Source organism: Pteropus vampyrus, unplaced genomic scaffold (genome assembly GCF_000151845.1).
Source record: "Pteropus vampyrus isolate Shadow unplaced genomic scaffold, Pvam_2.0 Scaffold35, whole genome shotgun sequence".
Classification (NCBI taxonomy): Eukaryota; Metazoa; Chordata; class Mammalia; order Chiroptera; family Pteropodidae; genus Pteropus; species Pteropus vampyrus.
The window spans coordinates 6,597,261-6,614,396 of NW_011888816.1; the positions used below are offsets into that span (position 1 = coordinate 6,597,261).

The window sequence follows — 17,136 nt, forward strand, 5'->3', positions numbered from 1 at the left end:
TCAGCATGAAAAGAAGCGAAGATGAATTGTTCTAATGCCAGACCCCTGCTGTCTGAAAGCCCAATTAACATTGGCAATGCTTTCAAAATGGTTGCCAAGATGGGTTTAATATCTTTCACAAACGTAAAGCTATAAAAAAATCCATCTTTAAAAAAATATGTTTTGAAATTAGACATAGGGTATAGTCTGATAAATCACCCTGGACCGCTGCGGGACTCCTGTCTTCGCATAAAAACACAGGGTATGTTATTTTTCCTGAGGCTAAAACACATAAATATTTGTAAACTGGGAAATAAAATTTCCAGACTGATAATGAGGCTGCCAATATAAATCCACATAGGCAAAGGCTATCCATCAACAGGAATCAAATGTTCTGCCCTAGGCCACTATTTCGGGTCTGTGATTTGTGAGGATCTTGGAAAGCTTCGCTGCCAACTTTAGAAACGAAATTTCCTACTGAAAGTGTTGCCTGAGATACCCTAGGTTTTTCAGGACATCTGACTACTTAATGATGCATTCATTTCCAACTGTATTCATGAAGATTTATTTTTGGAGGGGCAAGATGAAGATTCACACACACACACAAAAACTTCACTTACAGAAGAGAAACCAAATGGCTGGATCTTTATAACAGGCAGAGGACCAGGTGACTCGAGTCCCTGGGCCTGTCCTGGATCTGAATGACCAGGTCTTGCCCGCCTGGTCCTCAGCTCCATCCCCAGAGCCGAGAGAGTATCTCTAGCACATGACAGATATGCCAAAAAGACACATGAATGAATTCACTTGGGATGTCCCCCTCCTTGGGTGCTTCACAAAAAGTCCAAGCCTGCCATAATCTGTAGCAATGAATATAGCAAGTTCCCAGAGTGTTTATTAAAATGTCCAGATTCTGATGGAAATATTAAAAATAAAGGCTATTGTGGGTGAGACTACTAACTGTGACGGAGACTCTCTTTGACCAAACTTTAGTGAGTTGAGGCCCTTCTGAACCCTCTTCCCAACTAGGCCTCAAACACTGACTTTTAGTCTGTCTTTGTAACGCCCAGTTTTAGCAAAAATCCTGCTAGGTCAGTTTAGCCAGAATCTCGAACTCTTGATATCTGATCAAATTCCTCATTCCCAGGTGGTATCTGATCACCCTGGCCCACCTTTAGCAAGAATCCTGTTAAGTCAGTTTAGCCAGAATCCCCCCCACCCCCCACCCCATGCCCCTGAGGTCTCTAAGTAATTTTCCACCGACTAACCCCACCCTGCTCCTTGCCTATAAATCCTCACTTGCTGTATTTGGAATTGAGCCCAGTTCTATACTAAGGTCTCTCTTCTCCTACTGCATTAGTTCTTGAATAAAATCTGATTTTATTGCTTTAACTATAATTGGAGCAGTTACTGAGTTCTGCACAGAACATTAAGATAAACAGAGAAGAAGTATAAGACCAGGGACACTGTTATCAGCACAATTCAAAGCTTATGTGGCTAGAAACTTGAATTGAGTTCATACTACAGATTTTCAGAGTTTATGCTAATAAAAGAATTTATTATTTTACGTTACTAATAAAATGAAATTCTAAAAAGATAAACTCAATACACGTTTCTCAGTCTTTAGCTTTCTGGATGCTTTTGCTTTACTTGATGGGACTGACTGCCCCTTTCTCTTGGTGGCCTTCTCTGACCCACCATCCCACCTCCCCTCCCAGCCCCAAGCTGAGTTAGGCTGCCCTCTTCTGGCTCGTGCCAGCAAATATGGTACCAAAACTACTTCCACCTCTACTTACTCTTTTTCCACTTCTTTCTCTAATACTGCTGCTGCTGCTACCACCTGTGCTGGCTACCATTCACCGGGGGCTTACCAGGGGCCAGGCACCAGGTCTGTCTCTCGGGAGGTGAGTGGGCCCCCTGAGGGCAGGAACAGGCTTTCTTCTGTGAGTCCTCAGAAGCCCACTCTCCCCTTTGCTCCTCCAGTCCAGCCATGTACCTGTCTAATGACTCATACATGCCTAGCTCTTCCAGCCCCAGGCCCTTTGCACCTGCTGTTCCCGCCATCTGGAAGACTCTTCCCCCAGATTTTCATAGGGCCAGCTTCTTCACTTCATTTAGGTGCCTGTTCATGTGCTACTGTCTTGTACAAAAGCCTAGCACATGACAGGCATTTAAAAATAAAATTTATTGAATAAATTCTGATTGAAGTCAATATCCATTCTTCTTTGTATGTAGGAGAATATCTAGTTCACATTCATGAATGCAAAAAAAAAAAAAGGCATTTACTAAACACAGTATATCAATGGCTAATAACCTCATGCTGGCTAAACTTAGTCCCATGAGGGTTAAAAGAGCACTTTTGTCATGAGGTACATGGCATTCAGAAGAGGCAGTTTCCACTACAAAGACTTAGCCATGGAATATGTCATTGTGAAGAGAAACACTGGGGTGACCGATGTGTACGGACATCTGGTTCCTCTCATTCAGCTCACTGCACCCCTGCCTGCTGGCCCAAACATTCCCTTTCTCTAGAGTAAGAGGCTCACTCCAGGACTCACTGTCTTTTAGGAGGCTAAAAAAAAATTAATAATTTGTGAAGCTGAACTAGCACCTAGGAAGGCAGCGGGCACTGCTGATGACCCAGATCCCACGGTCCCAGGCGACTCAGAGGCCCAAAGTGGATCCGCATTGCTGGGAGTCCTGCCCACTCTTACTAATGAGAGGTCAACCTTTATTGTTTTTAAAGATCGAATTAATTAAATGATATTAATTAATTAAACATGCGTATTCCACCCACTTTCTACAAAGGATTTAAAGTAGCTCCTAAAAATACAGAATGTTCAATAAAAACTAGGCCAAAAGATCAAGGCCAAAGAAAATGAGGGCAGAGGCAGCCAGGATGGCTGGTCCTTAAGAACTGTCTCTTAAACTGGAACTCCAGAAATGGCCCCGTCAGTGGATCCTGCTACCACTGTGACAGAGTGAGGGGCCCTGGGACCCATCCTGGCTTCATGACCAAACCACTCAGGGTAGAGGAGAGGCCGGGCCCCCAGAAGACTTCCAGGCTGCTGCGGTAAATGAAACAACACCCTGTATCAAGCTCTCAGTATGGACCAGGCTCAGTGCTTAGTCAGTCTTCACAAGGACATTAGAACAGAGGTATCACTATCCCCAAGTTCCAGAACAGTACTGAGGCTCGGAGCGGTGAAATGATTTGCCCTATATCAAACAAGTTACAATGGCCTCAGAGGATTCCATGCCAAGACTTAACTCTGATAGGAATGCATGATAGGCAGTTATGACTTGTGATTCTCACTGAGGTCCTGAATTCATTCTGCAAGCAACAACTACTATATGCCAGGCTCAGGCTGGGTACCAGTGATACAGGAAGGAGGAAGGCCTGATGCCTGAGAGCAGCACGTGGTGCAGGGAGGGCAGAGACAATCATGCTGAGAAGACAAGCTGCAATGCACCAGGATACACAGGGAAGCCCTGCACGCTGCTAGGTGCCCTGCCTGATGGGCCCTTTTCTGGGAACAGCCAAGGTGACCCTTAAAAGCCATGAGTGTCCAGGGAATTTCTAGCAACAGCTGACTGGTCTGAAGGGCAGACCCTTATTCTGAGTTGAGCCTCTCAAATTCTCATTTCTGAGGATTTGAAGCTCAGCTAGAGAAAGGGGAACAGAAACTGAGTAGCCAGGGCTGAAGCGTGGCACTGTCCTTGAGGTTGTCCTGGGTCCGGCCAGCTCAGATGCCTAGTGTCCTATCTGTCCCCGAGCTATTCAAAGGGTGGATATTCAGCCAGTGTGCAATGGCAGGAATGTGTCAGCTGTTAACACATAGAAACCCTGCTGTGTCTGATGGAGCAAAGCCACTTCCCCGAGTGCCCTCCTCGCACCCCACCTTGCGCCCTCCTGCCACCCTGGATGCTCCAGCCCATCCCCATGATCCAGAATCTAAAAGGTTAATACCCCGCACAGCATATGACCCCCACCTTTGCCCCAGTCCTAAGACCAGTTAAGGTCTGGTCATTAAATATTTTTGTTCTGAGACCTTCCCTCTTTATCTCCCTTTCAGTTTGAAGTGAGGTAGTGGCGGTGCCCGATACAAGCAGAGGATCCATCCTCATTCACCGGGAGAGGTTTCCTAGAGGAGGCAGAATCTCTGGTGGCCTGAAAGGAGCTGTGGGAGTGGGCCAAGCAGGCATGGGGGGAAAGCAAGCCAAACGGTGCAAAGGCCTGAAGGGGTAAGGGCCCGATAAGAAGCGGATATGGCAAGAGCAGAGGATGCCAGCAGGAAGGCTAGAGACTGGAGTAAGAAAGCTGTAGGGCGCTCTGACACAGGCTGGACTCCACCTCGTGTGTTTTCCAACCCGCGGGACACTAGGATATGCATCCATCCTTGCTAAACATAGAAAAGAAGACACAAACACCCAGATTGCAAGTATCGTGACCTTCAGCCAGAAATGAAAAAAAGGTATGAAAGCCTACAGTCACACAGTATTTCAGGATGTTTTTTATATAAAATGGTTCACTTAATCTTCTCCATCATGCTGGACAATGAATGAGAAGGCTTGAGGCAGAGTTCACCTGAAACTCCCAGGTTCACACTGCAGTCCACTTTGAAAGAACAGCCCCGGCTGCAGGGAGGCAATCCGTGGTTCCTGCCCAGGGCAGGCTGGCACCCAGAAGCATTCCATCAAAATAACGTCTTCCCCGTCTTCTCTCCTCATTCAGCGAATTCTGCTCAGAATGGTATGTGTCCCTAGACGCATTTGCTGAGGCCTGGCCCATCATTTTATTGCTAACCGTGCCTCTAATTTTAGAGCCATGCCATTTCCATATGCACCATTTCTCCTCTCTTTTCAATGATTTTTGTCATCCTAAGGGCTCTCAACCAAGAGCAGTCTGTCTCCACTCCTGTATTTATCTGAAGTACTAGTTTACATTTCTATGGCTCTGCAAATGATTGTGTGCATTTCCCTCTACCATCTCCCTTATTCTTCACCCCAACCCTGCATGGTTAGCATCGTCATCCCATTTTAGAGATAGAAGGCTGAGGCTCAGAGATACTAAGGGACTTAGTATACTGCTGCCCTGAGTGGAACAGCCAAGCCAGGGTCTGAGGACTCCTAACCCAGTGCTCACTCACACCATATCCCAGCTGTTTCTCAAACTTTAGAATAGCAGCATGGGAGAGTGGGCCTCAGACTGGCCAGCACTTTATCTGCTGTGTGGCCTCATACAGGTGTCCTCATCTCTCTGGGCCTCTGTCTTCTCAACTGTGGAACAGCATCAACACGGCAGGATTGATCTGAAGATCAGACTCCTGGCTAACAGTACTCACTCCATCCTGTCATCCTCCAGTCAGCGTTTTGATTCGGACAGAGATAACAGATTCTCGAAAAGGACTTTTAGAAAAAGTGCAATTTACCTGTTAGCCACCAGAGTGCAGTCAATTTCTGGTCGCTTTGTTTTGGGAATGACATACAGTGGGTACCTGTCCCCGTGTCGAATGAACACATGCACTGAGACCAGCTTAAAATGATGCGGAGCGTGACCTGCACGAGAGAAAGGCACATGGTCTCATTATCACTCAGGAAGTGGGGAGGGATAACCATGGTGGAAGGGTGCTGTGCTGGGTGTGTGTGTTGGGGAGGGGTGCTCTGAATAGCCTCACAAGGCAGGGCAGAGGCATACGAGAGGGCTGGTTATGACCCAGACCCCTACAAGACACAGGGAGGCTCTGGGATGCGGCTGGGGGCTGAAGGCCAGTGAAATGTGAGCAAGACTCTTCCTGTGGCCTTACTCACACCCACAGACTAGGGGGAAGCCCACAGAAACAGCAGACATGCTGACTTCTGCTTTAAATCTCTCATGAAACAAGGCAGGGCACAAACAGATAAATATTCGACATCTTTTTTGAGATACTTTCAAAAAAGCGAAACTTTGTGTAAAAATCTTATTTCCCCACGTTTTCTGTAAGATGCCAGCAGGGCATCCTGTGGACATCCTAAGCGTTGAGAGCAACTACCTGAAAAAGTGGGCAGCTGGGGGTGATGTCCTAAAGATGAGGAAGCTAAGACCTGAGGACCCATTCAAGGGCGCAGCCTAGTGGCGGCTGCAGAATTTGTGCCCAGGCCATCGAGCTCCATACCACCGTGCTGGGCTGCTTGAAGAACCAGTCCCAAGAGGGATGGCCACCCAGTTACCAAGCTGTGCAGCGCAGGCAGGCCTACCTTCCAGGCTGCGCTCTGCCACGCTGGGAATGTTGCAGTATAAGAGAGCTTCGTAGAGCGGGTCCATCCCGGGGGGCTCCGTCACGGGGTCAGGCATGATTCTCTTTCGACTCTTGCTACTCACGCCATTCTTTGCCGTTGACACTGGGATCAGGTGGACTGCAAGGAAAGCCAAGCAGGTCATGACACACGCAGACGCAGGGGGCACAGGGCCAGCTGGAGGGCGCCAGAGTGTGGTTGGATTTTCACCTGGAGTGACTAACTGCTCTCTCTCTCAGCATGAGGGCGGACTTCAATGTAGCAAGAAGTCAACTTCCCATTCAAGAATGGTTTCTTGAGCCCCATCCTGTGCCTTGCCTCTCTCTTGATTCCATGATCTTCTCTTCACTAATAATTGTGCAACACCGGGGGCGGGGGGGCGCCCCACAGAAAGGGACCTCACGGTGGTAAAGGAAGAACTCGCACACTAGCTTTGTGCTGATTACCTCCTTCCTAACACCCTTAGAATTCTAGTAAATTCTAAGGAGGAAAGCCACCACCCTTTGAGTACCTACGAAGAGCTAGACATAGGTGTCTGACACATCTCATTTAGTACCATCTGCTGTTATTCTGAATAAATTCTTCTAAGTGGATAATTAAAACTTCCCTTTGGCAAATGAATGTTATACACAAGGTAAAAGATAAGGAAGGAATCATTGAAAGGGAAATATTTGCAACATACCTAACAGATTATTAATGTTCAGAGTGCATACGAGCTCCTAACACCGAAAAATCAGTAAAGGATCTTAGCGGGCTAATTACAGGAAAATAAGTACAAATGACAATAAACATATGAAAAGATGTTCAACATTATTCATACTTAGAGAAATGCAAAATAAAATAACAATAGGGTATTTAAGCCCCCTCCCCGGTAGAAAATCACGTATTAATGATGACATCAGTATTGGCAAGGGTGTGAAACCTACACTGCCATACACTGCAGGTGAAGGTGGCAACTGGAACAACCTTTGGAAGGAGTATTCGGCTGTAGCCACCAAAATGTTATTTGTGCTTATTCCTGATCCCATAGTTCTACATCTTGGAATCTACTCCACAAAGATGGGAATTCTCATCAGGAAGATTCACTGTGGTGCTGTTTATAGTAGCAAAAAAGAGGAAATAACCTAAACATCTCTCATTGGCAGAACAGAAAGTTACATGACAGTGTGGAATATTCTGCGGCAGGGAAAAAGAATGGAAAAGAATCAAAGATAAACGAAGTGAATAAACCAAGTCAGGGGATATTTATATAATCCTCTTTGTGTAAAGAAAAAACAAACTATAAATGCACGAATACACAGGCATTTGTTTATGTAAATGCACAGAAAAATGTCTACAAGGACAACCATCACAATGCAGCTGTGGTTTCCTCTGGGGAATGAGTGAAATGGCGTGTAAAGTATTTTCACTTGTTTTTCTATAACTATGCTGTTTTCTATATCCACACATACATATGATATATATTTATACTAAGCATGTTACATATATTCTATATGTATAGAGATAGATGTATGTTTCTATAATGTCTAGATATCTTTTCTATAAGCATATTTTCATTCATTACTTGTGTTACCCGTGTTAAGACAACAATCACAGAGCTTCAAAGCTGGCCCTTCACCAAGTCAAAATTAGCCCTTTGGTTGGTTCTAGAGCCGCTTTCTTCCCAGCACCGGGACAGGGCCAGAATTGCTAACGCACAGCTCAGGTGTCCGGAGGTAATTTACTGTGGGGGATTTGTGCCAGAGCAAGGAAATGAGGGAAGGTGGATGTCCTAAAGCAGTGCCTTAATGATGCAGCCCTTCTGGCTGTGTGGCACCCCTCAGTCCTTGACTCTGCTCTTTTATGACATGATAGCAGATTCTGGACCCTGGGCTATGTCTGTGGGCACTTCCTTTGAGTCGAGGTGTGAAACTAAGGAGACATGATGATACGGGTGACACGAGGGTGGAGGGGGCATGAGTCCCTGGGCATCAGAGCGTCCCCACAGTTTGCTGGTTTATCTTTAAGCACACAGGATAAGACCAATTGGGGCTACCACCTGGAAACGGCTATAGATTGAATGTTTAGATCTTCCCTGAAATTCACATGTTGAAGTCCTAACTCCCAATGGGATGGTATTAGGAGGTGGGGCCTTTGGGAGGTGACTAGGTCATGAGGGTGGCACCTTCATAAATGGGATTAGTGCCCTTATAAAAGAGGCTTTAGAGAGCTCTTATGCCATGTGAGGTTATAGTGAAAAGATGCTTTCTAGGAAGTGGGTTCTCACCTGACACCAAAATCTACTGGTGCTTTGATCTTAGACTTCCTGGCCTCCAGAGTGAGAGAAATAAATTTCTATTGTTTATACATCACCCAGTCTATGGTATTTTGCTAAGCAGCTCAACAGACTAAGACAGGAACCACGGTAGTTGGGTCCAAATGACACCCCCACGACCCAAGGAAGCAGGGTTTGAAAGCCACAGGTAAAGACTGGGTGATATTCAGAGACTTTCCATCCAGAAAGATTTTATCTGTTGCTTCCTCTGGCATCTGGGCCTGTCAATCTCACCTACTAGCTGCTGAGACTACCCTGTGCTGTTTGCACCTTCCTGAGTCACCAAGACACAGTGTCTGGTCATGTGAAGCCTTTTGAGACATTCAGGGAATGTTCTGATGCATAGAAGCTGTGGGGTAAGATGTCTCTCCAGCTCCATCTCTCTGCTTCACCTCACCTAACTTGGTTCTCACTGTCCTGAGCTGCTCAGAGCCACCCCTACTCCCACAAACTATTTCTCACCCATGCTCCTCCCCTTGCTTGCAACTCTACCTTCACCCTACCTCTGTTTCCCGTATCTGGCCAATTCCATAAGCGATCCCAAGGAACCCCTCCTCCAGGAAGCCCACCCCAAATCCCCAAGAAGTTTTGATATTCCTCTTCTTTGAGCCCATCCAGTTCTTGCTGCTGTCCTGCCTCACATCACAGTACACGTGAGCAAGGCTGTCCACAATTTTGCCAACCCACCACCCCAGATATCCAGGGAACTAGGGATATGTCTCCATGTTTATAATTCCTCCGCCAACCAGCACAATCGGACCCTCCATAAATGTTTGTTGAACTGAAGGTGTGCTCTGAGCCAGGCACTGTGCTCCATGCTTTTGGTAAAATACCTGCTTGAATTCTCATGTGGGAGCACTGAGGGAGAGGGGTTACCTGACCAGCCTGGGGGTGGGGATCATCCAAGCAGCTTCCTTGGGAAGACACCTAAGGCGGGTCCGAAAAGCTAAAATGAAGCTTGCTACATGGGGAAGAGGAGAAGAGGACTATGTAGCATGAGCAAACACAGCAGACGAGAGGCAGCGAGCTGGTTCAAGATCCCCTTGGGGGCTTGGTCCCATTGGCCCCTCCAGGGCTGACGTGCAGGAAGGAGCCCAAAGGAGCAGACCTCTGCTGGAGGCTGCCTCTGCCCTGCCTGCTGCTCTCCTGGGCTTGCCTTGTTCACCAGGACAAAGGGGGCTCAGCGGGCAGACTAAGGGGCTGCGGCCTGGGGCTCCAGAAAAGTGCCTCTCCTGGCAGGCCTTGCCCAGGTCCTCGGCCCCTGACTTCCCCTGTGGGACTATGAGAAACTGTGATTGATCCCAAGCAGATGACAGCAGCTCAGATGTCATCAAGCAAGGAAAAAGGGATTGTGGGGACATCGGATTGATTTGGCAGGCAAACAGATAGAAGAATAATGAGTTTCATTGTGCAGGTATAAAAAAATCACATGAATCTAGATGAGGCCCTGGGGCCACTGTACCACCAAGGCCAACATGAATAACAGAAGACATCTTTATTGATAATTAACTCAGTACCAGTGGGTATGCCATTTCTCTTTGGTGTGATTTCCAAGAAGACTTCCATGAGCCACATGTGCCTATGAGTCTCTCTCATTTACAGCTGCTTTATCTGCTCATCTCAGCTACCATCACTCTAATCCTGTCAGCGCCTCTTCGACCTTCTTGTATAGATGCCAAAGGGGGTCTCAATGTCAAATAAATGAGAGAATGTTACCTGTAAAGTAGCACCTTGGGCCCCCTCACTCATAAAAACAACTAGTACACTTCTTAAAACCATGAGTAAAACAGTCAGGTGCTGTTCCCCATAGGCCGCCCCCTCCCCTCTCTACCCACTCCCACCCTGCCCAGTGCACAGGATGAATCCACGTGCATTATTAGCAAACATTCCCGTAGCTCTGACTAGGATACAAGCCGAACTGGCCCACATTGCTTTTTGCAGCTTTGGACCTCATCCTGGGAAAAGCTACCATCAGCCAGGCAGTGGACGTCAGGCAGAGGCAGGTCAAAGGACTGGCTTGGGGTCCTGCTGCCTGGAAGTCCAGGCCTGCGAACGTCCTGAGCCTGGTATTGATGCACCTTCCACCTAGCCAGCCAACACTTACTGAACATCTACTGGGGATTCTTCAGAGAATAAAAGATTGAGGTCTCTGCCCTCCTGAGTCTTACAATCCAGTTGGGGAGGGTGGTAAGGTATTAGATAAGAAAAGGGGAGCAGGAAGCATACGGCCCAACAGGGAAAGGGCCTGCTCAGTCATGGTGCCTCTGTACACCCCGGTTGCTGGTTTAGAGGCACAGGTGCAGGGCTGGTGCAGTGAAGACTGGGATATAAAGATACCGGGAAGTCACTATGAGAGAATAGTCAATAATAGCCTCGGGCAAAACCTGACCTCTCAACAAGCTTTGGCTTAGGAGCCAGCACTATGAACATGTCTGGAGGAACATGTTTCATCTAAGGATGATTTGCTTCTTTTAATTTTTGTTTATTCTATTGATGGTCCTCATAGAATAGAGGAAAAGAGAGAAAGGGCCCAGGGTCTGGGTCAGATCATAACTTATCAGCACAGGCCCCAGGGCCACAAGCCCCTAGCTGGCTTTGGGCCTCAGGCCACCTTAGTTACTTCCCCAAACTTAGTGATCCACAGTGTCAGTAGGTTATGTTACAGTCATGTGTCTGCAGCCAGCTCATTAGCTGGGAGTCATTTAGACTTGCACAAAGACAGGCCAGCACCTTTTCCCCAGGGTACCAAGCCGATGCCCGTGGTCTTTAGCTCATCTCCCCATACCGGGTCTGGCCCAGGGCAGACGGCAAAAATCTAGCTGCATACCTGGCTTTCTTCCACCAGCTCTGGACTTAAGAACTTGCTGTATGTAAGCCCTTTACAGGTGCCTCAAAACCAACTTTGATGGCATTGTGGGGGCCCCCACACCTGGGTCAGATCACAACCCCTCCTTTCTTTCTGTGAAGTGGCTTCTCTCCTATGCTGACCCCATGGTGTGGTGGGGGTTGTCATGCTGGTACCCCAGGACCCTGTCCTTGCCATGCTGTCTGCCCCAAGGATGGGGACCTAACACCAGCCAACTGTGCCAATAAAGGCCCTTTCCAGGGAAGAGAGGCTTCCCACACAGACCAGTCAGTTTTACAGAAAGGCAGGCAGCCTCTGAACCCCTGATTCCTGCATTCCCTACCTCAGGCTGCCTCTTACCGACCTGCACATGTGTCGTTTAGTTGTCAGCTCTTCCTCTGATTACAGACACCCTGGCAAATTAAAGTTAGGTGTCGAGGATCCACAAGTGTCCAGTGAAGGTGAGCATGATGGGCTAAAGTGTTGGCTTGACTCTGTCTCCATGCTCTGGGCTCAGCTGCCCCACAAGTCACACCACTGACTGCACAAGCAAAGAACCTCATGGAGCCAAGGTGTGGCCCACTTTTCACCTTCCTAGCTCCAGGGCCTGCCTTGCCATTGCTGGGACTTCAGCCCTGGGCTGGCCACCTCCCTAGGGGATTATCATCACCTTTTCCTTGGGACTCCTCTTTTCCAGTGCCACTAAAGTCTTTCCCTAATCACTCTTGCTGTTACAGCTGTCCATGGTTCTGAATGCAAGGAAGTGGCATGGGGCTGGGGGCATAGTCACAAATACCTGTGTTCAGGTTCTGACTCTATTACTTCCTAGCTGAGTGGCCTTGGGCAAGTATTTCTGCCTCGCTATGCCTCATTTCCTTCATCTGTAAAGTGATCCCTGGTGCTGTCACCTGATTTCTCCGATTTCTTCCTCCCGATAATCCAGGAGGCTCTTGAATTCTCTCTCCTTCACTGGCCTGCCAGAGAATAATGATTTGTTCTAACAGGCAATTCCCACAATTCCCTTAGTGCTCCTCAATCCACTAAGTTGTCTTAAATGCCCATTCTGCCTCTACCGTGTACTGAATACAAAAACAGCTGTGTGTAATTCTCAAATAGAAACCAGAGCCGCAACACCAGAGCCCACAGTTTTGCTGTGTGCCATCAGCCATTTGCTTTTAAAGGCAGGAGTAGAAATTATGTTTATAGGTACAATGTGAAAAATCAAGTCCACATTTGTACACATTGAGAGACTTGGTTTTACATAGACAAGATTGATCAAATGGTTGAATCCGCAGTTCCTTGTCTGATCTATCCACTTTGGGCCACAATACGATGCCAACCCTGTCTTATTATCCTCATTCTTGATCATTCTTCATTCCTCATTCTTGTTGCCTCATGGGGAACCACTGTTAGGTAAGAATCTAGTAAGTGCTGTAGGTACCAGGGAAAAGGCTGGTCCCGTTCAAGGAGCCAGGGAACCACGGCAGGGGTGGCTTGTGGGGTTGGGGCCTTGCTTCCTACCCTAAGCTGTTCCCAAGCTCTTATCTCCTCCCTGCCTGACCCCTCCCTCCGATATCTGCTACTGAGACCTAAGTCCACAGGGCTGCCAGAACACAAGGGCAGGGGCCCTACTGTGGGCTGAGCTGGAGCCCACCTGCGGCCTCCCAGGGGGCCAGGAAACCTCCTGCTCCTCTAGGGCCACTGATAACTGGCCTCAACCCAACAGGGTCCTTTGGGTTAGAGGATGCAAGCACCAAGGACTCCAAATCACGACAGAAACTAGACCACACAGATGTCCAGGGCAGGTCCCCAGAAAGAACTGTGACAAGAAACTCAGCCATCTTCAGCCATCTCAGCCTAGATCCCCTCTCCTCACCTTTGAGAATCTAATAAAAGCTACTGACCTTCATCCTTGAAAAATGATTTGATTGCAAGCTTTGATTTCTGGGGGTTCACAGGACCCATGAAATCACGTGAGACAATGTAGGTGTCTGTGGACTCGGGCTAAGAATCCAATGTATCTAGAAACTCGTGTCTAATTTCGATGCTCTTGAGAAGAGATTTTCCTTTTTTCAAAAAGAAAAGGGACCTTTACACTCCATATAAACATGTGTTGATCCTAAAATGGCCATTCGACACTAAGGTATACAAGGGAGTGAAAATGGCCCCTAATCTTACCCCCCAGAGAAACCCGCAGTGAACATTTCAGTGTATAAGTGTGCCTGGATATGCTATCAGAAGTTAAATAATCTGTGCTTCTGTCCCTACTCTGGTGGGAATGGTGACAGAGTCACTATGGTTTAGAGACATTGTTCTCCCTCTCCAAAGAGGAACAAATAAGTTTCCTGTGTCTCAAAGGTCTGCATAGAATAGAGGAAAAGAGAGAAAGGGCCCAGGGTCTGGGTCAGATCATAACTTATCAGCACAGGCCGCAGGGCCACAAGCCCCTAGCTGGCTTTGGGCCTCAGGCCACCTTAGTTACTTCCCCAAACTTAGTGATCCACAGTGTCAGTAGGTTATGTTACAGTCATGTGTCTGCAGCCAGCTCATTAGCTGGGAGTCATTTAGACTTGCACAAAGACAGGCCAGCACCTTTTCCCCAGGGTACCAAGCCGATGCCCGTGGTCTTTAGCTCATCTCCCCATACCGGGTCTGGCCCAGGGCAGACGGCAAAAATCTAGCTGCATACCTGGCTTTCTTCCACCAGCTCTGGACTTAAGAACTTGCTGTATGTAAGCCCTTTACAGGTGCCTCAAAACCAACTTTGATGGCATTGTGGGGGCCCCCACACCTGGGTCAGATCACAACCCCTCCTTTCTTTCTGTGAAGTGGCTTCTCTCCTATGCTGACCCCATGGTGTGGTGGGGGTTGTCATGCTGGTACTCCAGGACCCTGTCCTTGCCATGCTGTCTGCCCCAAGGATGGGGACCTAACGCTAGCCAACTGTGCCAATAAAGGCCCTTTCCAGGGAAGAGAGGCTTCCCACACAGACCAGTCAGTTTTACAGAAAGGCAGGCAGCCTCTGAACCCCTGATTCCTGCATTCCCTACCCCGGGCTGCCTCTTACCGACCTGCACATGTGTCGTTTAGTTGTCAACTCTTCCTCTGATTACAGACACCCTGGCAAATTAAAGTTAGGTGTCGAGGATCCACAAGTGTCCAGTGAAGGTGAGCATGATGGGCTAAAGTGTTGGCTTGACTCTGTCTCCATGCTCTGGGCTCAGCTGCCCCACAAGTCACACCACTGACTGCACAAGCAAAGAACCTCATGGAGCCAAGGTGTGGCCCACTTTTCACCTTCCTAGCTCCAGGGCCTGCCTTGCCATTGCTGGGACTTCAGCCCTGGGCTGGCCACCTCCCTAGGGGATTATCATCACCTTTTCCTTGGGACTCCTCTTTTCCAGTGCCACTAAAGTCTTTCCCTAATCACTCTTGCTGTTACAGCTGTCCATGGTTCTGAATGCAAGGAAGTGGCATGGGGCTGGGGGCATAGTCACAAATACCTGTGTTCAGGTTCTGACTCTATTACTTCCTAGCTGAGTGGCCTTGGGCAAGTATTTCTGCCTCGCTATGCCTCATTTCCTTCATCTGTAAAGTGATCCCTGGTGCTGTCACCTGATTTCTCCGATTTCTTCCTCCCGATAATCCAGGAGGCTCTTGAATTCTCTCTCCTTCACTGGCCTGCCAGAGAATAATGATTTGTTCTAACAGGCAATTCCCACAATTCCCTTAGTGCTCCTCAATCCACTAAGTTGTCTTAAATGCCCATTCTGCCTCTACCGTGTACTGAATACAAAAACAGCTGTGTGTAATTCTCAAATAGAAACCAGAGCCGCAACACCAGAGCCCACAGTTTTGCTGTGTGCCATCAGCCATTTGCTTTTAAAGGCAGGAGTAGAAATTATGTTTATAGGTACAATGTGAAAAATCAAGTCCACATTTGTACACATTGAGAGACTTGGTTTTACATAGACAAGATTGATCAAATGGTTGAATCCGCAGTTCCTTGTCTGATCTATCCACTTTGGGCCACAATACGATGCCAACCCTGTCTTATTATCCTCATTCTTGATCATTCTTCATTCCTCATTCTTGTTGCCTCATGGGGAACCACTGTTAGGTAAGAATCTAGTAAGTGCTGTAGGTACCAGGGAAAAGGCTGGTCCCGTTCAAGGAGCCAGGGAACCACGGCAGGGGTGGCTTGTGGGGTTGGGGCCTTGCTTCCTACCCTAAGCTGTTCCCAAGCTCTTATCTCCTCCCTGCCTGACCCCTCCCTCCGATATCTGCTACTGAGACCTAAGTCCACAGGGCTGCCAGAACACAAGGGCAGGGGCCCTACTGTGGGCTGAGCTGGAGCCCACCTGCGGCCTCCCAGGGGGCCAGGAAACCTCCTGCTCCTCTAGGGCCACTGATAACTGGCCTCAACCCAACAGGGTCCTTTGGGTTAGAGGATGCAAGCACCAAGGACTCCAAATCACGACAGAAACTAGACCACACAGATGTCCAGGGCAGGTCCCCAGAAAGAACTGTGACAAGAAACTCAGACATCTTCAGCCATCTCAGCCTAGATCCCCTCTCCTCACCTCTGAGAATCTAATAAAAGCTACTGATCTTCATCCTTGAAAAATGATTTGATTGCAAGCTTTGATTTCTGGGGGTTCACAGGACCCATGAAATCACGTGAGACAATGTAGGTGTCTGTGGACTCGGGCTAAGAATCCAATGTATCTAGAAACTTGTGTCTAATTTCGATGCTCTTGAGAAGAGATTTTCCTTTTTTCAAAAAGGAAAGGGACCTTTACACTCCATATAAACATGTGTTGATCCTAAAATGGCCATTCGACACTAAGGTATACAAGGGAGTGAAAATCGCCCCTAATCTTACCCCCCAGAGAAACCCGCAGTGAACATTTCAGTGTATAAGTGTGCCTGGATATGCTATCAGAAGTTAAATAATCTGTGCTTCTGTCCCTACTCTGGTGGGAATGGTGACAGAGTCACTATGGTTTAGAGACATTGTTCTCCCTCTCCAAAGAGGAACAAATAAGTTTCCTGTGTCTCAAAGGTCTGCACCCCACTAAGGCCACCAAACCAACTGTCCAGGAAAGCTGGCCACTCATCTGCCTTCTGTGAAAAGGGTCAAAGGGAAGAGGTGGCCCGGTGGGCGGGAGAGCTCTGGGGAGGACATTTCAGTGAAGAAGACGATGCAGCTGAGGGAGGGGCCTTCACCCTCAGGTATCTGGATGTTGTAAAGAAAGACAAAGCATCTCACCCTCTGGTAGATACCTGGGGCAGGGGAGAGACAGAGCTCTGGCTGGGTTCCAGGTTCCCGGAGAGACAGAGCCCTGGCCAGTGGGGTCCAACCCCTCAGATGACATAGGAAAAAGAGAGGGAAAGGCAACGAGGGCAAGAGGTGATGCTTGAGCCTGAACCACAGAAATCACAGAGACAGCCCACGCATCATGGCCACCTCCCTGTCCCTCCCGCCCCAGGGGCTGCGTGGCTCTGCTGGGCCCCAGTGAGCCATCGTGTGCTGCGACCACGCTGGTGGGGAGGATGGCGAGATGGTCTCAGAGCTCTCTGTGTGTGTGCGGACCTGACTTCACCCTCCCACTCATTCCTGATCAGCTTCGCAAACTCCCCCCTCCAAACCTTTCTCCCAAGGTGGGGCTGCTGTCAAGATCACAGGGCTCTGCCTCTGATTACCACTTACTTCACTCGAAGG

At 48.3% G+C, this 17,136-nt stretch overlaps 1 protein-coding gene across 4 annotated transcripts in view; it reads right to left on the reverse strand.

Annotated features, from left to right (window-relative positions):
• Positions 1 to 17,136, reverse strand: part of PXYLP1 (2-phosphoxylose phosphatase 1) — a 72,941-nt gene that overhangs the window by 9,164 nt on the left and 46,641 nt on the right. For all 4 annotated transcript variants that reach the window (XM_023529095.1, XM_011357449.2, XM_011357447.2 and 1 more), the window contains 2 exons: positions 6,214 to 6,372; positions 5,409 to 5,535 (listed from right to left, as the gene is read on the reverse strand). In XM_023529095.1, the coding sequence (XP_023384863.1) occupies positions 5,409 to 5,535; positions 6,214 to 6,372 (286 nt within the window). The remainder of the gene's footprint in view (positions 1 to 5,408; positions 5,536 to 6,213; positions 6,373 to 17,136) is intronic.